At 36.3% G+C, this 22,437-nt stretch overlaps 1 protein-coding gene across 4 annotated transcripts in view; it reads left to right on the top strand.

The window, feature by feature from the left end:
- The window catches only part of LOC143213737 (opioid-binding protein/cell adhesion molecule homolog), a 918,132-nt gene that overhangs the window by 257,405 nt on the left and 638,290 nt on the right, over window positions 1-22,437 (top strand). For all 4 annotated transcript variants that reach the window (XM_076433869.1, XM_076433868.1, XM_076433867.1 and 1 more), the window contains one exon: window positions 15,936-16,030. In XM_076433869.1, coding sequence (XP_076289984.1) covers window positions 15,936-16,030 — 95 coding nt within the window. The remainder of the gene's footprint in view (window positions 1-15,935; window positions 16,031-22,437) is intronic.

Here is a 22,437-nt window from a genome sequence, read left to right as displayed (position 1 = left end):
AAATAATTTTTATTGTTTTTTGGATAATATCTCGTTAACTGTTAGGTTTAGGACATATGAAGGTCAACACTTTTATATTCAGAATTGGATACTCTATCGATCTACGGTATAAAAAATAGGACATTCCAATTAAAAAAAATCAAGGTGACCTTGGAATCTCTTCTATGGGTCCACCCACTCAAAAAATGTTTTTGTCACAACATGTCCCCCCCTGTACCGTGCAATTTTTGTTGATAACATTTTTCCATATTATTGCAAATAACGGAGATATTCAAGGTGGACATAGTTATTGCCCCACCCTGTATAGTCCATGTAGAAAAATTACGGGATAACAGAAACACGTATACGATCTCGCTGAAGACAAAAACAGAAGTGGGAAGAAAACAGAATAATAATTATATCAATGTTCAAAAAGAACGACAGAGGCACTATGCGCAAACGTTAAAAACATCGTTCAGCCGAAAAAGGGCGCTCATTGCAAATTCCATGAATTCCATTATCTTTAAATACTTTTTTAAACTTAGAAAGTAGCTCTATTTCTTAATCATTTAAAAAAGGAATCGTCCAAGCGATTCCCACTTCACGCTTATATTTTAACTAACTGTAAGTCGAAAATGAAAGAATGAAAGCGCGAAGGCGTGGATACGTAACTTTTCTTCCATTATCATCCCACTACCGCAAGATTGGGCAAAGAGAGCTGAAGAAGAAAATACTTCTCGACTCGAGGATCGACCCATGCATATTTGCCAGCAGCTGGCGTAAAAAGTTCAAGATACTGTCGTCATAAATAGGGATGTAAGTACCCGCGGGACTAAGTAGACGAAACTCTTATTATTTCGCAGCATTATAAAGGGAGAAGACGCCCAACGTCGACGACGCGACGCCATACTGATGATTTCAATCTATTCTCGCGAAAATAATCTTACGAAAGCACGTATAAATCTGATCTTCACATATTTTGTTCCTTAAGACTTTTAAGCATTTTAAGTTGCCTATTATATAAGTTATTTTAGACTCCGTTGCCAGCTATTATATTAACAGACCAATAGGCATAAAATTTCGTCTTTCCGTTTTTGCAAAATTGCTTAAAACTTTTCTTTATTAATCTCTATTATATGTACATATGTATAGTTACAAATATTTGAATTTATTTGGAAAAATAATACTTTCATCTGCACAAGACATGAGTTATTTTAGGATAATTAAGATCATAGTAGCACTTTCAATATTGCTATTGATTAAGTACATTCGATAGATTTAGTAATATATATAAATTACCTGAAAAATATTACGTTTGAAATGAAAACAACGTAAGATTGAGAACGGTCCTAAACACCGAAGTAAATTCGATCGATATGTTTCGGTGCAGATATGAAAAAATTTTCTGGCAGTAGATTTCATACAATAGTAAACAAATTTTCTAACAATAATAACAACACAACAATAGAACAATAGGCAAAATTTGGACACGTTACAATACCAATTGAAATCGCAAAATGAAGTCTGCTAAGGTTTGAAAAATAATCAGAAGGAAACGATAATCTAATTGTCATTATACAGTCAACATAGTACCGTGATCAAAGATGTACATACATAAGTCTACGACTTCCAAGAAGAATGAGCCAGCCCTGCTTGTTAGTTAGTGGTCTTTTTTTAACATGAGGAAAATTCGCCTTATGGATATCCGGATATTTTTCGGTGGTCCTGGTGACCCCGTCGTACGATCTGAGTAGCCTCCGCCCCTCGGAGAGGTGCATTTCGCACACTCCCGGGGCCGGCCGCTCGTTCTGTATGCGTGCCGGCACCAGTGATGCCAGATTGAGGTTGAAACGAACCTCATTCCCTCTTCAGGCTCTCCACCTTTATCCCCTTCCACTATACTATTCCACTGTTCAGTCCATATCGCGCACGCGCAACGTGTCTCCCATTCGCCTCACTCTACCTCACTCTATTCCTGTCGCGCAACGTGTCACATATTACTCTGGTCATCAGAGAGGGGTACTCACTTGTATTCCCCTCGATTCCTTTTCGATTACCTCTGTCTGGTAATACTGGCCGGCACTATCCATGCCAACGGTCCTCTTCGGCAATTCGCGCGTACCGGAATCGTGGGAGCAGCTTCATTCCCCTGTGTAGACCCTTATTCTTATTCAACCTCTATGACGGATGCTGGCTCCTGCACCTCTATTCAAGGTGGGTGTTAGGGATCTCGCTCTCCATCCCTTTTCTTTTACCTCCCCTTTTCGCCCTGGGGGAGCCGTTAGCCCCAAGTCTCCACAGAGCGAGCATTTTGGTGGACGATTGCACGTCGCGCCCGGTGGACCTCATTCCCGTAACGGTAGCAGCGGCTTCCCTCGATGCCTCCTCGGTGTGGCTCAACGTATTCGACATGTGCCCACGCCTGAGACACCTGAAGCCAGTGTCGCCAGTTGAGCTCCAAACAGAGCTCACACATTCTCCTCCTCCTTTTCCCCTTCCACTATTCTATTCCAGCACCATGCGCACACTCCAACGTCCCCCACTAAGGCCGTAGACCACGGTGCCCGTGCCGTAGACTGGACTGGTCATCAGAGAGAGGGTACTTGATTCCCCTCGATTTTCTCAGACTGGCCGACACTGCCTGAAGCATTGGAGAGGTCACCGCCAGGGTTGCCATCTGCGAGTCTCGCCAGGCCCCATACCCTTCCGCCCTTCGCCCAGCTGCGTAGCGAAGCCCGCCTTTGCTTCCGTACGATACGCGTCAGCGTTAGTGGGAAGAGTGGGGAAAGCAAAGGCGGGCTTCGCTGCGCAGCTGGACGAGGGGTAGAAGGGTAACGGGCCTGGCGAGACTAGAATATGGTAACCCTGGTCACCGCTCCAGTACCTCTACCCTCGCAGAAGACCACCAACGATGACTCGCCCGGTCCCCACCACCCTTCTCGCTCCGACGAGCGGCAGCCGGGCCCATATAGTGACCGGCCCATTCCCCGATGGTGGCTGGCAGACCACCCTCATCTTGGTCTCGTCTTCGGGTCCCTGCGACCCTCTTTAGTTATGCCCTAAAGGACAGAGGTGTATCTCCTTTTCGTGGGACGCCTAATTCAACATTTTAAGAAAATGTGTTTGCACAAGAGGAATCATCCGTACACGCTTGCGTTCATATGCACACCAGTGTCGCCAGATTGACTCCCAAACGGATATCATGTACTCTCCTCCTTTCCCCTTCCACTATCACATTCCATCACCTTGCGCGCAGACTCAATCCCCGTCGCGCACGCGCAACGTGTCAAATATTACTCTGGTCATTAGAGAGGGGCTACATCATCTCACCGTGATTCCCCTCATCTGGCATCATTGATGCACACTGATACAAGACAGTTGATGAGGTCAATGCCTGATCGATAAAACAAATGAAGATCTACAGCAAATTCCCGCCCAAACATATTTTATTCTGTTTTCACGAATTTCGCGATTCTTTCTCATTGTGTCTATGACCGCCAAATATCTCATGTGTTATTCGGTTCGGGTATTTGAGGATTTCTTAAAATCTAAGTGACTTTGAATTGGAACGTAGAAATTGAAGTTGAGGTAAACTCTTTAAAAATGATTTGATATTTTAATTCGAATAGAAATAATCGAAAGTATATTTTAAGCACCAAATTTCGGATACATAATGCTTCTCGAAATCTTATTATAAATTGTTAGTAATTACCGCTAGGTAGATTTCGGCCTTTGTTTGAACAAAGGTGTTAAGGTTTGAACAAATGTTATAACAAAATATCTTCGACTGACACTTTTTTTACTTTAACTTCACTATTGAAATTATAATCCAGCAGGATAACACACACACACGGTACTGAACTTTTAATTGATGTACGATGGTGATTGATAGAATTTTAAACATTGACTGAACTTGTTGACTTGATGACTGTATTTTGTGGACTGAGCTGCTAATGAGTAGACATCCCTTTTATAGATCAATCAATCCTTTCTGCTTAGCTTAATTTTCATAAGGTGGTTACATCATCACCAATTCCTCTTAATCGATTTCTTCTTAATCACTTTCTTCTCGGCCACTCTCTTCTTAATCGTGTGCATTGCATTTTTTATCCTCCTCTTGGCTAGATCATATTACATCTGCGTATCTCGTAGATCCATTTCTTCTTAATTCCTTTCTTCTCAGTCACTCTCTTCTTAATCGTGTGCATTGCATTTTTTTATCCTCCTCTTGGCTAGATCATATTACTCTGCACATCTCATAGATCATTGCTCATCGATTCTTCTGAAAAATCTTCGCAGTCTTCAGTGATGGACAGGCTTCAACGGATATTCGCTCACGATTTATATTTGGAAATGACTCGATCATTTAATGAAATAAATTTCGCTACGTATTTATTTCGTTCAATAAAGATTCAAATTCAAAATAAAGTTTCCTAATTCTATCGCACGCAATGTGGTGTAATATACGCTAGTTCGACATTGATTATCAACAATAGTATTTAATATTTAATTTCTCGTACAGCATTATTAGAGCTAGCATAAAAATAAATTCAAAAGGTATGTTTATGTTATACATGATTGATTATATCAATTACTAGCGATGGCTGAACCAACGTGACAACAGGAATTCGAAAGAGCGAGATCTTAGATGCGCTAAGGTTTCTTCTAAAAAAGCTCGGTTCAGTCTTTTGCACGAACTTAAATAGAAGTCCCTTAAAGGGAGAGGTAGATGACTACACTGATGTGTCATAGTCATATTACAAAGTTAATGGATTGGTATAATTACTTTTGAATAAGTATTTGATTTGACTTTTTGAAGTGAAACTTCTTTGCTGAGGGGGCTACAATTTTCTAGCGTTACGGAAGTGACGAAATTTCGCGAATAACCTCGAATAGTTTGACAAGTAACATTTTCATAATTAATTTACTAACTTTAAAGACTTCATTGGTGAACTTTTAAGATTGTAAATTTTAAAATGAAGACTTGGCCACATTTCCATTTCAGTTTTATGCAGGTTTGATGCTTAAATTGTTAGTTATTAACAAATTTTGGAGAAGTGGAACTTCCGAAACAATCAGCCCGCGCAACAATTGCTAATAACTAATTAATCAGAGTTAATTTGTGAACATTTGCAATTGGATAACATAGAATCAACCTCCAGCTACTTTCACATGCAATTTCTCATCGGATTTTGTTCCGACTGAAAGATTTATAAACAATTATCCAAACCCTTGTTCTAAACTAACCCGAAAAATTTTAACAGGTGTCAGGTAAGTAAAAAAACATACGCGTGGAAAACCACGCGCGGCAGAAGTGAAACTTCTTGCAGTCTAGTAATGTTTAGAAGTAAATTAAGATTGGAAATGGTAAATAATCCTAATGAAGCGACAACAAGATTAGGAACAACTCTTGATGCAGTATTTGCAAGACATTTAGACAAAATTGAATCAAGAATATTTATATCATATTTTAATATTTTAGCTATCACAAGCCAATTGTTTCAATGATAGAATCGTAGAAAATCAAAGGAAGAAATAATGAACGATCAAAATTTGCGACGCAAAGAAGGAGAGCATATGGGAAAGAAAGAGACATATGTAGTTCACATAGCATTTCCCATACGCTCTTCTTCTTTGCGTCGCCAATTTTGATCGTTCATTATTTTTTCTATGATTTTCTACGATTCTATCATTGAAACAATTGGCTTGCGATAGCTAAAATATGATATAAATATTCTTGATTCAATTTTGTCTAAATGTCTTGCAAATACTGCATCGAGAGTTGTTCCTGATCTTGTTGTCGCTTCATTAGGATTATTTAACATTTCCAATCTTAATTTACTTCTAAACATTAGTAGACTGCAAGAAGTTTCACTTATGCCGCGCGTGGTTTTCCACGCGTATGTTTTTTTTTACAAAAACTTGCATAATAATACATTATTTGAAACTCATTTGCTAAAGGGTGAAATTGATTTGCAAAAAGGTGAAATTGATTTGTAAAACGGTGAAATTGATTTGCAAAAGGGTGTACTTGATCTGAACAAAATGGTGGATTTGAAGTGCAAAACCTGTATACGAGAAATATAGATATATGTATGTATAGTGTGCTATTATTTTGTCCAACACTGTATATGTATTGTATGCACACAATAAACCTCGCGCGAATACATTGATGGGATCGTAGGATGCTAAACACATTAAGATTCGTGGGAATTGGATAAGTAGATCGAGGAACCTCATTGTTCAAAGGCCATTGATGGCCCTCACGAATGTACGGTTAGTTGCGCAGAAATAATTTGCGGAGAACATAAAATGGCGAAGGGTGTCGTTAAGGGCGCAGAAAGGAGGAAAGGTACGGCAGATATAACACAGAACATAGATGGCTTAGTAATGGGAGCATAGGGGAACCATAATTCTATCGTACGTGCCTATCCATCGAGCGCACATACGGGTAAGGGGTAGCTCTCGCGGGAAATGCGAACGTATTAAGAGTCTCGATCTAGGCGGATTTGATGGAGCGGCTGCTTCGAAATGGTTACCGACTCCACTGTCATTCTACGTTGCAATTCTGAGTAATACAGGGTATTCGACTACAGGTGGGAGAAAAATTAAGGGGTGGTTCTCCATGAAAATATAAGACTGAAATGAAGAATATCAAACTTCGATGGATTTTTATATTTGGAGATATCTGCAATCCGTTGTATACGACACAACAATCAATAATGTTCAAGAACTTTGGAATCACATAACAAATGCATGTAATAGCATAAAAAGAGACGCTCTAATTATGACAACAACGAGAAATCTAATACAAAGAGCGGAGCTCTATATCCTAGAAAAATGGATCGCAGTTCCAACATCTGATGTACAGTGGATAACAAAAGTAAGTTAACACTCATGCTTTCAATAATGAAATCACGATAACACTGATATTTATTCACTTATAAAAAATAAACAAGTTGATTACATATTGAATGGTAATGTTGAAAATAAAATTTATCACGATAATCACAGTGATCTGAAGATTTATCAAGATATTGATCTTTCTATACTAAATATACAAAATTTGGTGTGCCAAAAGTAAGTTAAAGTATAGTTTAATAGCACTGTCCAACACCAAATTTGTTTCACAATTACATTTTGATGGTGGTACTTGTAGAGTTTTATGCGCTGATTCCAGATCTGCCCTTAATTTTTCTCCTAGACGAACAGTTCTTGAGAAACAAGACTTCGAAAAAAGAAATATTTTTCAACTTTAAACATATATTGTGATGGTATTATAAAATGAAATCCAAATCCTCATATGGTATAAGAAATCCATTAAATCGCATTATTGCTTGCTCTAACATATTTTATAACAATATCGATTTTTTTAATGGCACGTTACAGGCATTCAAAACAAAATTGCGTAATACTATATGTTGTTGGAATTATATTTGTATCCGTTTGTAATGCCCGCGTTATGTGTTTATTTGTTCTATGACTTTTTCTATGTACAGCGACACCTGTTGTCTTATATATTAGGGCGTTCTTTTCTTTACTCCTTCTTCTTTTCTCTGGTCGCTCAAAGTGTTCACTTCATGTATATCTGAGTAAGATTAAATTATATTATATTTGTATTGTTTACTTCCACTAAATAATCCCTAACAAAAGGTTATGGGCCCAGCTCTATTGTAAGAGCAATAACTACATATATTTACAATAATATATTTACGATATATTTACAATAAGAGGTTAGGTCAACACGTGGCTGTCTCCTTAAAGGAATAATTGAAAATGGCTAATACCATAAATTCCACACGTATTGAATTGTTGACCAAAGATAATTATGAAACGTGGAAGATGCAGGTAGAGGCTTTGTTAATAAAAGCTGATCTGTGGCAATACGTGACTGGTGCAAAACCAATGCCGGAGGCTACGGGAACTGAAGCTGCCTCAATACAAGCGATGAACACATGGAGGAGAGAGGACCAAAAAGCGAAGGCAGACCTGATTCTCAGCATAAGTTCATCTGAGTTGAAGCAAGTAAGAGGATGTATAACATCACGAGAGGTATGGCTAAAGTTAGAAGCGATATTTGCCTCAAAAGGTCCGGCACGAAAAGCCACCCTGCTAAAGCAACTAACATTGCAACGTATGCAAGAAGGGGGTGATTTAAGGGAACATATGAAAAAGTTTTTTGATGCCGTAGACAAGTTGAACGCCATGAATGTGGATATAAATGCTGACCTGCTCTCCATCATGTTACTATATAGCCTACCAGAAAGTTTTGAGAATTTCAGGTGCGCAATTGAATCTAGAGACAATTTACCTGATGCAGAGACGTTAAAAGTAAAGATCTTAGAAGAAAATGAGGCGAGGAAACAGAAGGTGAATGATGCATCAGGAGCTATGATGGCGACTTCAAGCTGGAAAAGGAATACAAACCAAGGAAAGCCATGGAAACCAAGGGCATTCAAGGATAATAGCTCCAGCAGAGATCCAAAGGAAGATCATACAAGAGAATCAAAGGTATATTCACACAATAATAAACATATGGTAAAATGTCTGAGGTGCAATAGAACAGGGCATGTAGCGTCAAAGTGTTACGCCAATCTGAATCATAAAAGCAATCATAAGGCAAATAATGTAGAGGATCTCTTTTATGTAAACTTAGCTAATTTAGAAGAGAATAAAGTAAATTATGTTAACCAAAGACAAGGTCAGTGGTGCTTAGATAGTGGGTGCACGACTCATTTATGCAACGAGAAGGATAAATTTAATAATCTCATTGACGTACATAATCAAAATTTAAATTTAGCTAATAAAGCATCGACAGAAGCTAAAGCAAAAGGTGATGTAAATTTAATAGTCACAAATGGAGAAAACGAGAGATCAATTAGACTACAGAATACACTATATGTCCCTGATCTTCGTACAAATCTAGTCTCTGTTGCCAAAATCACTGAGAGAGATCATATTGTAATATTTGAGAAAGATATAGCCATAGTAAAGAGTAAGGAAGGTGAAACAAAAATGATTGCTGATAGAGTAGGTAACCTATATTATATAAGAGAAGTCAATGAATATGCTAATAGAGTCTCAATTAAAGAAGGAACAGAAATTAAATTATGGCATGAGCGAATGGCTCATTTGAATTTAAGAGATTTGACACAACTAATGAAAAATGAAATTGCTATTGGAGGAAACATAACAAAAAATGATAGTTTCAAAGATTGCAAAGTTTGCTTATTAGGTAAACAACACAGAGAACCCTTCAAAAATCAAAGGGAGCCATGTTCAGAATTTCTGAGAATAGTGCATACTGACATATGTGGTCCAATGAGAACCTCATCAAAGGGAGGTGCTCGTTTTTTTGTTACATTTATAGATGATCACTCTAGATGGTGCCATATTTATTTGCTTAAAAGAAAAAGTGATTGTTTGGATGCATTTAAGAAATACAAAAGGTTGGTCGAAAATCACAAAGAAAAGAAAATAAAAATTCTGCAATCCGATAATGGACGTGAGTATTGCAATTATGAGTTTGCAAAGTATTTGGAAGAAAATGGGATTCAAGCCAGAAGAACTACAGTATATACACCTGAACAAAATGGTGTGGCTGAGAGACGAAATAGAACAGTAATTGAAGCAGCCAGATGTATGCTCATACAATCAGGGCTGCCATTATCGTTTTGGGGGGAAGCAGTAATGACGGCAAACCACATTAAGAACAGGTGTCCAACGAAAGCACTGAAAGGTGGTATTCCATTTGAGATTTGGATGGGAAGGATTCCAAATTTAAGATATTTACGAGTGTTTGGAACAAAGGCATATGTATTAGACAAAACTATCAACAAAGGAAAATTTGATGAGAGGTCAATGGAAGGAACCTTCATAGGATACTCAGATGAGGTTAAAGGATATAGAGTATGGTTACATAAAAATCAAAAGGTAGTAATCTCAAGAGATGTTAGATTTACAAATGAGAAGTATAGTCTAGAAGATTGTAACCTAGAGGGAAACGTAGATAATGATTTACTAATGCATGAAAATCAAAAGGAAGATAACCTGGAGACTGAGATTGGAAAGCATCAAACAGCATGTCAAAACACAGAAGTTGCAAGTGGTGAAAACGTAGAACAGAATCCTATCGACAAACGATTACCGGGTAGACCGAAGATAATTAAGACTGGTAAACCTGGACGACCGAAAAAGGAATATAAGATGTTGAATTCAAATATCCAAAACAATAATGAAGAGAATTCAGGATGTGACTTGGAGAATATGGAAATCCAAGAGGATGTATTTCATGATGCTGCGGGGTTTATTGAAATTAACCTGAAAGATGCTATAAATGGTGAAGAAAAGGATGAGTGGGAAGATGCTATAATGTTGGAATTCAAACAATTACTCAAAAACAAAACATGGAGAATTGTTGATCGTCCTGAAAATAAAAATATAGTTGGGTGTAAAATTGTTTTAAACAACAAGACCAATGCTGATGGAAGTCTTGAAAGAAGAAAGGCTCGATTAGTTGCAAAGGGGTATAGTCAACGTTTTGGGGTTGATTATAAGCAAACTTTTGCACCCGTTGCAAGACTTGATTCTGTTAGAATACTTTCAGCCCTAGCTGCTCAATACGGATTAGAAATACATCAATTAGATGTTACTGCAGCGTTTCTCAATGGAGACCTCGAAGAGGAGGTATTTATGGAGATTCCAGATTATTTGAGTAAATTTCTTAAGAGAATCATCCTCCAGGAGGGAGAAAAAGGGAAATTGGGTAAGTTAGCCAACAATATGCTTCAAAAGATAAATGAAGGCAGTAAGGTATGTAAGCTGAATCGAGCGATATATGGTTTAAAACAAGCTGGAAGACAATGGAACATTAAATTAGATCACAAATTAAAAGGGTTTGGATTGGAACCAATTACTAGTGATCCATGTGTCTACTTCAAAAGATCATCAGAAACCATTCTAATTGTATTAGTTTATGTCGATGACATATTAATTGCTTCAAATAGTAAAGATTGTACAGAAATGTTTAAGTTGTATTTAATGAATGAATTTGAAGTTAGAGATTTAGGTAAAGCGAAGTATTGCCTTGGAATGGAGATTGCTCAAGAGAATGGACGAATTGCATTGTCACAAAGGAAGTATACAGAAGAAATCTTAAATCGGTTTGGAATGGGCAATGCAAAACCGATCGATACACCAATCGATGTAAATGTCAAGCTGGATAAGGATGGTGACGAAGATGAGGATGACATGTCCAGAGATGAGCCTTATCGTGAACTGGTTGGAGCATTAATGTATTTAGGGTTAGCAACCAGACCCGATATAATGAGAACGGTAGCAGGTTTGGCCCAGTTCTCAAACTGTCATAAGCGATCCCACTGGACAGCTGCGAAAAGAGTCCTGAGATATTTGAGAGGAAGATGCAATACAGAATTGACATATGAGAAAAACAATCTACCACTGACGGGCTATACTGATGCAGATTGGGGCTCCTGTATAGTTGATAGGAAATCGTACACGGGGTATGCATTCATCATGAGTGGAGCCGCCATAACGTGGAAGTCTCAGAAGCAGAAAACTGTAGCCTTATCGTCAACTGAGGCTGAATATATGGCGATAGCTGAGGCCACAAAAGAAGCCATGTATCTCAGCAGGTATCTGCAGGAATTGGGGTTCGCGTGCGAAATCTCATTATTTAGCGACAATCAAGGTGCGAGAATGCTTGCTAATAATCCGGTATATCATAGTCGATCTAAGCATATAGATATAAAGTATCACTTTGTGCGCGAAGCTTTAAGAGACAATAAGCTTAATTTACAGTATATTCCGACTAATGAAATGCTTGCGGATGTATTAACAAAGGGACTGTCAAAGTGTAAACATTATTCATGTGTATTAGGATTGGGTTTGAATTTTCATGCTTAAAATGTATTAATTTTTTTTTTAAAACGCCGACATTAAGGAGGGAGTGTTGGAATTATATTTGTATCCGTTTGTAATGCCCGCGTTATGTGTTTATTTGTTCTATGACTTTTTCTATGTACAGCGACACCTGTTGTCTTATATATTAGGGCGTTCTTTTCTTTACTCCTTCTTCTTTTCTCTGGTCGCTCAAAGTGTTCACTTCATGTATATCTGAGTAAGATTAAATTATATTATATTTGTATTGTTTACTTCCACTAAATAATCCCTAACATATGTTAATCGTACCTTTTAGTTTCGCACGGTCCAATTTTATGGAAATTTTAGTTAAGACTTAGGTTAAGATTTTATGTCAAGATTTTTTGTCATATCTTCTTTTTGTTATATTAGTTATACTGTCAAAACTGTACACATTTGTATAAAAGGACCTCGGTCCGTGTATTATTATTATTATTAATATATATATAATAAAATATAATAATAATAATAATAACAACAACAACAACAACCACGACGACGACGACGACGACAACAACAATAACAATAACAATAACAATAACAATAATAAAAGATATTGAATTGCTCTTTACAGCAAAAGATTCTGTAGACTTTCCCGAATACAGTGATATCTGATACTAATACATTATGAATGTTTAAACATGTTTAAACAATCATTAAAGACGGAGAGACACCACTTTTGCGCAGCAACTTTTCAGGATATTTTTGAATTTATCTCAAAAAATAAGGATTCAGCGGAAAATCGAACTATACCATGCGATAGAGCAGACTTTTATCTTGAGAAATCACCGTTGACGTTTGCTACGTCGACGTTTTTTTCCCGGACCAGAAAACAAAATATCTTCACCCGCCATGAGTTGGCCAATTTATGTTGAGATCGCGCTAGTGGTGAGCGACACTGGCGGCAACTTATTGTTAATGTTGTAATGGCGATGATATTTTGCTTTCTGATTCGAGAAAAAACGTCGACGTAGCAAACTTCAAAGGATGATTTCTCAAGATAAAAGTCTGCTCTATCGCGTGGTATAGTTCGATTTTCCGCTGAATCCTTACTTTTGGAGATAAATTGAAATATATCCTGAAAAGTTGCTGCGCAAAAGTGGTGTCTCTCCGTTTTTAATGATTGTTTAAACATGTTTAAACATTCATAATGTATTAGTATTAGATATCACTGTATTCGGGAAAGTCTACAGAATCTTTTGCTGTAAAGAACAATTCAATATCTTTTGCAATACCATCACAATATTTGTTTAAAGTTGAAAAATTTTTTTTTTTCGAAGTCTTGTTTCTCAAGAACTGTTCATCTAGGAGAAAAATTGAGGGCAGATCTGGAATCAGCGCATAAAACTCTACAAGTACCACCATCAAAATGTAATTGTGAAACAAATTTGGTGTTGGGCAATGTTATTAAACGATACTTTAACTTACTTTTGGCACACCAAATTTTGTATATTTAGTATAGAAAGATCAATATCTTGATAAATCTTCAGATCACTGTGACAATCGTGATAAATTTTGTTTTCAACAGTACCATTCAATATGTAATCAACTTGTTTATTTTTTTATAAGTGAATAAATATCAGTGTTATCGTGATTTCATTATTGAAAGCATGAGTGTTAACTTACTTTTGTTATCCACTGTAACTTGATTTATTTTGTAAGAAAAGAAATAGGTTTTCATTGCAGTTACGTTTACACAACCCTTTATATGTATTCATTTTGATTTTAGATTTTTAAATGTAATTTTGTAATTTATATATATATACCTCTTCTTTTACTTACAAGGGAACATATTCAGATGCGAAATTCGGATTTTGATAAAACTTTGGGAGTTTATAGTTCTTTGAAAAATATTTGACACGTATTTTTTTTATCGGCAACCATCCACTTTGAAGGGGTGAAAACAGCCCTCAAAGTTGGGGGTCAAAACCATACTTTTTGAGATATCTCGGAAACCAGAGGTCGAAAAAATTTGAATTTTTTTTTAAATTGTGTGTTTTTCAATGGGCAATGTAGTCGCGCAAGAAAATTTTAACAAAAGTTTTTTGTTTAAACAATATATTAAAAATTTGATTTCTTTTCGTAGTTTCTCTTATTTATTGTTAGTTAATTTTAATGTAAACTTGGGTGCGTGATCTTTGATCCAAAATAGGGGATACATGTTTATTATAATAATTTAACAATAATTATGCATAATGGAATATAGTCTTGCACCTGGCGTGTGGGGGAATTCTGGCTTGTTTTATCGAAATATAAGCATTTAGTATAAACGTATGTAGTATTTTAAACAATACCACTGGATTACATGACGTTAATTGTTTTATCAGCAGCTAAAGAAGGTGGCGCAGGTACCAGCGTGACGCGGTGCTAATTACCGCGGCGGAGTAAGGGTACCGACTTGTATGTATGTATAGCCAATTCGTCTGCGAATTTCTGCGGTCGTTGGGCTTTCGGTCAAAATATACCTGGAGCCTTTTCAAATACACTGTGGATCCTTCAAATAATTTACTTTTACTGATTGTTTATTTTTAGATTCGTTTTTACAAACATGAAGGTCAATCTGATGAACATTATAAACATTTTGATGGAAACATATCACAGCAATAATAACAAGGAAACACCCAACAACCGGAGAAATTTGCAGGAGAATTGGCTATACATACAAGTCGGTACCCTTACTCCGCCGCGGTAATTAGCACCGCGTCACGCTGGTACCTGCGCCACCTTCTTTAGCTGCTGATAAAACAATAAACGACATGTAATCCAGTGGTATTGTTTAAAATACTATATACGTTTATACTAAATGCTTATATTTCGATAAAACAAGCCAGAATTCCCCCACACGCCAGGTGCAAGACTATATTCCATTATGCATAATTATTGTTAAATGGCAAAAAAAAAGAAAATCCTGAAACATGTATCCCCTATTTTGGATCAAAGATCACGCACCCAAGTTTACATTAAAATTAACTAACAATAAATAAGAGAAACTACAAAAAGAAATCAAATTTTTAATATATTGTTTAAACAAAAAACTTTTGTTAAAATTTTCTTGCGCGACTACATTGCCCATTGAAAAACACACAATTTAAAAAAAAATTCAAATTTTTTCGACCTCTGGTTTCCGAGATATCTCAAAAAGTATGGTTTTGACCCCCAACTTTGAGGGCTGTTTTCACCCCTTCAAAGTGGATGGTTGCCGATAAAAAAAAAATACGTGTCAAATATTTTTAAAAGAACTATAAACTCCCAAAGTTTTATCAAAATCCGAATTTCGCATCTGAATATGTTCCCTTGTTAGATATTTATTCTGTTTCACGCACAGTAGGTTTTGAAAATCATAGATATGTAAATTATGCTATGGTCCAGTGTTCTTCTCTCTGTAATATATTTAATTATGTTGACTTCAATGAATGTAAACGTATGTAGTTGCACGTGCTGTCATAACATAACCATGTATTTCTAACCTTTTCGTTTGATCCTACTACCGAGCGGCGCGGTGGTGAAATCTTATCGCTGCAGCATTTTATTCATTGCGATATACATATGTATACCAAAATGTTCCCTATCATTTAAAGATCGTTGGTTGTCCAAGCGGTTAAGGAGTTGAACTACCAAACGGTAGACCGGGTTTCGAATTTCTTGCACAAACACATTTTCTTAAACCGTTGAATTAGGGTGTTATTTAAGTGAGTGCACTAAACTAACAGACTGCACACAGAAATATCGTTAACATAGAGAAAATATCTCGGATAATGTAGGAGAAGAAATATCGTGGAAAATATTTACAGAAGCCTAATCCAGATCTAACCCAGACCAGTCAAAACGCTACATCGTGACCATGTCGTCCAAAATTCAAACAACAATCGTAATACCCGCTCTATATTATCAGCGTTAAAATATACATATGTATAAATATAATCAGTAATTGAAGTTTTTTAAAGTAAAATTATCCATTTTGCAAAAAATGTATATTGTTCATAAAAATGTAACAATTGCATTTGTATTGTTTCCAGATCCCAATTTCAAGGAGCCCATTGCCAATGTAACAGCATCAGTAGGAAGGGAAGCAATTTTAACCTGTGTTGTTCAAGATTTGGCTGGATACAGGGTAAGTAATTAAGAGTAAAGAACAATAATATTGTTAAAATTTGGGCTGCTCTTTTCCTTGCGTAACCAAAAATTTTTGCCTTTTCCCTACGTTATCCAGTAGATTTGGACAAGAAGATGTGAGAAATTCAAGTTTCGATCTTTGAGTATCAATGGTTCAATAGTTATAAATGTTTAAAGATGAGCGATTTATAGAGTTTTTGACAGGTTAGCGCCGCCATGTTGTGTGTAGCGACGGTCTCGCGCTGTTTACCGTGCAGAGCCGTTTGGTGGCACTACTAGCACGCTCTGATGTCGATCACGTCGATTCCCAAGCCGGCCCTCTCCGCCCCCTCCCTCACCGACCTAACCGCCAACTATCTAATTAATTATCGGCATTACCGAGTGCTTGTGCTGCCACCTAGCGGCACCGACGATTATTGTTATTGACACAAAGGTAATAATACTACTCCATAATTTTCTAATCTCTTTCCTGAGAATGAGGAACGTCTTATACCGCAACACGGCGCGGCGACGCCCTTACTTGTCAAAAGCACAGAAAATTGCTCAACTTTGAACACTCATAACTTTTGAGCCATTGATCTTCCAGGATCTACACTTCGATTTTTTGCATTTTCTCGCCCAGATCTACTATATTACATAGGAACTAGAGGGGTGTTGTTGCTCGCTCGCTTCGCGAGCTTCGCAAGTAGGGTTGTCGTAGCTCGCTCGCTTTGCGAGCTCGCGAGAGGGTTAGTGGCACGGATGTTATTTGGTGTGTGACTCTCCACGAGCCACACAAAGAACTTCCCGATTCTTTAGTTGCAGTATATTATTATCATTATTAAGTGTACGTTTTAAGAAGATTATACGTTTTCAGGGAAATTCAATAGTTTTCTACTTATCAAAATGTTTGCTATATGGCGTCGCATTAAACCAACATCGTATGCTCGTTGCTCGGTTGGTTCCTTGTTATAGCATACTAATGTTGCAAAATAAATTGTCTTAATTAGTTTTTCTCAAACGATACAACTCCTCATTATCCGGGTTTGCAGTATTGATCTTGGTTTTCTTCGATACTGTTAATTTAAATTGTCCCAAGATATATAAACCGCGCTCAATTTTGAAACTCTGCTCAGTGCTACATACAAAATTTGTAAAGTTCGCCTTTCTGGTTTTTTAAAATCGAAACATACTTTCTCGTATGTTTGTCCCTGACTTTTATGAATCGTAATCGCTTCAGCAGGAACCACTGGAAATTGACTACGTGTGATTTGATATTTTTCCTCACTCGACATATTTACTTGATTCGATATTTTTATTATTGGTGTAAAATTTTGATCAATATTGGCATTTTTCATATAATCACGATAACGAGTTTTTACTTTCACTCCTACTCTGGCCAATTGAAAATCTAACCAAAATATAGACGGAATTTTAGTATTTTCTTGAAAAGTAATAAATTTTAATATTCCGCATGCGCTCCATTAACCAATCCGTCATCAACATCAATGTTATTAATGATTATTTTATATTAATTCCCAATTTAATCTTTAGTTAATAATTCGTTTTGAACTGATTGTTTTTTTTAAAGATTGTAATATGAATTTTTTTTCGTACTTTCATCGATATTCTTCGAAAATGTATTCTCGGCAGTAGAGATGATTAACTCACTCTTGGATTGGGATAATTTTCGATTATTGTAAGCGGAAACATCATCGTAAGGCACAAAAAAAAATTTAAAAAAAAAAATTTTTTTTTTAAATTTTAAAAAATCGAAAAAAAATTTTTTGTGCAATTACGTTTGTTTCTTCGGTGGAAACTTTCCGTTCTCTCGTATAAATTGCATTGTTGAATGAACTTCTTTCGAAAAAAAATAAAAAAACTAAAAAACTACTGGACCAAAATGGACCAAAATCTAATCAGCTCTAAGTTACAGCGGGTCACATCGATTGCATCATTCATCATCCTGATCGCGTTGTTACTTTTTCTGAAAACGTTAACGAAAAATTTGATTACATAGAAACGGCCATACGCGCACACACACACACACACACACACACACACACACACACACACACACACACACACACACACACGAACATTTTGCTGAAAATAGTCCAAAATGACTGCAATGACCATGAAACATGAAGATCTGCTAAAAAATCGATTTTCGATTTTCGGGGTCATTACAATAACTTCCCTATAAAATCGGGAAGTTAAAAAGACAAAAATTTCTGGTTAAACAAGTTACAGTTTAACCGGAGGTTAAAATGAGATACTTTGTACGAACATACATGATAACAAGTGTCCAATGAGACGTAAGATATGTTATAGACATATTTTAATGAATGGAAACTAATAATAGATATTACCGCGAAGAAATGTTTTATACAGGATGAGTCCGAAGAAACAGAACACCTAAATATCTCCGTTACTTTTCGTTGTACAAAAAAACTTCTTAGGATAAAGTTACACTGTTTGAAGGGCCACATGTAACGGTGTAAGGGAACAAGTTTTCAGTAATTTTTTTTACAAGATTTCAAGGTCATCGATACTTTTTTTTAATGGAATGAGGTATTTTTTAATACATCAATCGATGCAGCTGGATATTCGTTAAAAAAAGTACTAACCTATGTATGTCGAAAAGTTAGTAGTTCACGAGATATTTCGATTTAAATAACTCTAAAACACCATTACTGTCGTACTAACAAAAGACGTTAGCGTTTACTTACTAGGGTGGACCTTAGCTATACTCAATGAAAATTATTATGCAAAATTTTTTCCCGCACAATCCGCAGAATTGTGACAACTGTTGAGAAAATGATCTGGAAAAAATTTGGGGCCGATTGGATCATGGGAAACCGGCGCTGAACGAATTTGAAAATTTCTTTTTTAAATCTTGACATAAATATACGTTGTAATATATCGTTGAATTTGTCTTTTTTTGTCTGTAAGAATCCATATATAGCATAATAAGTTGTTAATAGAAAAAACATCCGCGTGACCTTAAAAACTTGAAAAAATGAACCCGAAAATTTTTTTTCTCTGTTACTATATTTACCTTCTTACATACTACAACTTTTGTTTGAAGAGTTTTTTCATATATACATAACTAACAGAGATATTAATAGAGCTATTTTCATAGCTACATGCTGCCGAATAATACAAATTAGGCCTTGTAAACGAAAAAATATGATTTTCGAAGCAGATAACGCCCTAGATCGATCTTTTATCTAGCGTTTTTGAATAATGAAGAACCCCGTGTTTGTGTTATCGAGAAATGAGAAGGCGAATCCCGCACTATTGCGATCCTGGAAACGAGTCTACTCTCCCTCTCTTATATATATGTATATATATATATATAAATTAATTCAATAATACGCTCCAATCTACAAAAGAAAAACAGTTCTTATATCGGAAAAAGAAGTTATTATGAATATTACGTAAATTACGAAAAGAGGTGACATCAAAGTATTTCGTCCCGGATTGGCTGGCGGACTCGTCAGTAGAGCCCAGCAAATCCTGTCTCAATTCTTGATACAATTATGTATCGTAAACGTTTCGTCCCAGATCTGCTTGGGGACATTCGGTATAACATCATGACATCGGTTAAAAAATCTTTAAAAATCATTTGACAAATTCTGTTTTGTGGCGTCAGGATTGCATCGATTGATGTATTAAAAAATACCTCATTCCATTTTTAAAAAATATCGATGTGGCCCTTCAAACAGTGTAACTTTGCCCTGAGAAGTTTTTTTGTACAACGAAAAGCAACGGAGATATTTAGGTGTTCTGTTTCTTCGAACTCACCCTGTATTGCGTTGCCGCAATGATAAACTGCCTTGTGGTGGACAGTCCTTATGCAATAGAAACAGAAAGACATTGCCAAGGAAGTATTAGTCCAGTCAATGAATGCTCATAACGGGGGCGCGTAGAGGGAAATGGAAGGAACGCGCAATTTTTAACTTTAGGACTTTGTTTGGACTAGTTAGGAGATAAACATACTAAAAGTCCCTACTTCTAGGAGGTGAGTGAGGTGCAGAGGGGCACGTAGAAGTCACCTTTTTCGGTTTTCCGCTTATATCTCGGAAACTATGCGTCCTAGCGATAATACCATCCCATACAAAAGTAAAGCTGACAAAATGTGCTATAAGAATGATTCCATTCAGTTTTTCGCTATCTCGCATAGTTTCCGAAATATCCGCGCTCAAATTGACTAATTGTGAAAAAGAAATTTTTGCCTCACATTTTTTGCCTTACTTGACTAGCTAACTTTTCAGCACAATTGGTGAACTTTGAGCGCGGATATTTTGGTAACTATACGAGATAGCGAAAAACTGAATCCAATCTTGTGGCACATTTTGTCAGCTTTAATTTTGTGTAGAATGGTCTTATCGCTAAGACGCATAGTTTCCGAGATATGCGCGGGGAAAACCGAAAAAGGGGACCTTCTACGTGCCCCCCTGCACCCCGCTCATCTTCTACGACTGGGGACTTTTAGTATGTTTACCTCCTCACTAGTCGAAACAAAGACCCAAACTTAAAAATTGTGTTCCTTCCATTTCCCTCTACAACTTTTCGTTGACTGGACTATATTACACCAACTGACAATCAGTCCCTGACTGTTATTAGAAAAGAACCCGGCACATGTACATTAGGGTGGTCTGTAGCGGCCTTACTATAGGGGCCAAAAATTTGTTTTTAATTTGTTGGTCGCCCTCCTTCCACCCAATTGTGACACTTGATAAAAAAATTGAATGTGCAAAATTTCAGCACGATCGGACAATGGAAACCAATGCCGCATCATGCTTGAAAATTTTTAATTTTTGTAACTTGGTTTTTTCCATTACTGTACATCCCAACTATACGTTTGTACATATCGTTGAATTTGTTTCTGCATGCTCTACAATTACATGCAAATAAAATATCATCGTAAAGAAAAAAATGTGCAACTTTGAAATTTTGAAAATCAGATTTCAAATGAAAATTATTTCTTTAACATTATATTTACTTCGTCGAACAATACAATGTTATTTATTAATAATAAAGGTATTTACACCCGATTCTGTATCAGGCTGTTGCATTTTTTTCAAATTGCTTTCGAAGTTTCAGTTTACTTTGTCCAGTATTTAAATAATTAGCGAATTTGAAGCGGAGTTTGATTTACGTTCATTTCGAGAAGATCAGAGCGGAAATTATGCTAGGCAAATACCTCGCCTTTCAGACGAGTTCCAATCAATATTTTCGCCACGTCGGCATCCACTGGTACGATGAAACCAATGATTTCACCTGCTGTTCTCAATTTCGAAATGAACCAGTCCATCTGACCTATTGCAGCATTGTCTAAAGCATCGCAGACCGATTTTATACTAATTTCAGATTGTGCTTTGGCAACATAGTACATACTAGTGAATTTATGAAATGTTTCTATTTTGTACATAGGAAAGTGTGTGAAGCAAAAATCTAATAGTTCATACATTACTATACAGGGTGTTTTTTTTTAATCGAACGCTGCACAGTGGGCTGTATGCCCGATTACAGTGGCCACAGCTAGTTCAAAATTCGCTCAATATTGAAACTGCTGTAACTTTGCTAAAATTTATCCAAATTTGATGAAAAAACAACCATTTTAAAGCTTGAGATTTCTACTTTTTGTGCTGTATACCGTTTTTGCTGAAACGGATGTTTTGAGTGCAAAATTTGTGCATAAAGAGGAGAGTATTAGATTCTAAAGTTTGTAGCTATTTTTCAATCAAGTACTGCGGATTAGAATCAATATTTTAACGTTGTTCGTCTATTTTATGTACACTATCGAAAAGTGTAATCATTTACAATTAAAATATCTGTTTAAAATAGTTATTACAAAGAATAATCTCCGTTATTTATAATAGTATGAAAAAATGTTATGAACAAAATTTGCACGGTTCAGAGGAGGACATGTTGTGGCACAAACATTTTCTGCGTGGGTAGAGGCAGCGAGGAGATGTCAAGATCACCTTGATTTTTTTAAACAGAATGTCCTTTTTTTATGCTATAGATCGATGGAGTATCAAATTCTGAGTATAAAAGTGTTGACCTTCGTATGTCCTAAATCTAATAGTTAACGAGAGAGAGATATTATCAAAAGAAGAAAGAAAATTATTCCGATAATATCTCGTTAACCCCTAGATTTAAGACATATGGAGGTCAATACATTTTTACTCAGAATTCGATAGTCTATCGATTCATGATACAAAAAGTAGGTATTTCGATTTAAAAAATCAAGGTGACCTTGAAATCTCCTCTATGCCTCCACCCACGCAGAAAATGTTTATGTCACAACATGTCCCCCTCTATACCGTGCAAATTTTATCCATAACATTTTTTCATATTTTTACAAATAAAGACAATATTCAAAGTGGACATAGTTATTGCCCCACCCTGTAT

This window comes from Lasioglossum baleicum, chromosome 11, assembly GCF_051020765.1.
Source record: "Lasioglossum baleicum chromosome 11, iyLasBale1, whole genome shotgun sequence".
Classification (NCBI taxonomy): domain Eukaryota; kingdom Metazoa; phylum Arthropoda; class Insecta; order Hymenoptera; family Halictidae; genus Lasioglossum; species Lasioglossum baleicum.
Note: the sequence above shows the minus strand (reverse complement) of the source record. Positions and strands in the feature narration are given on the sequence as shown.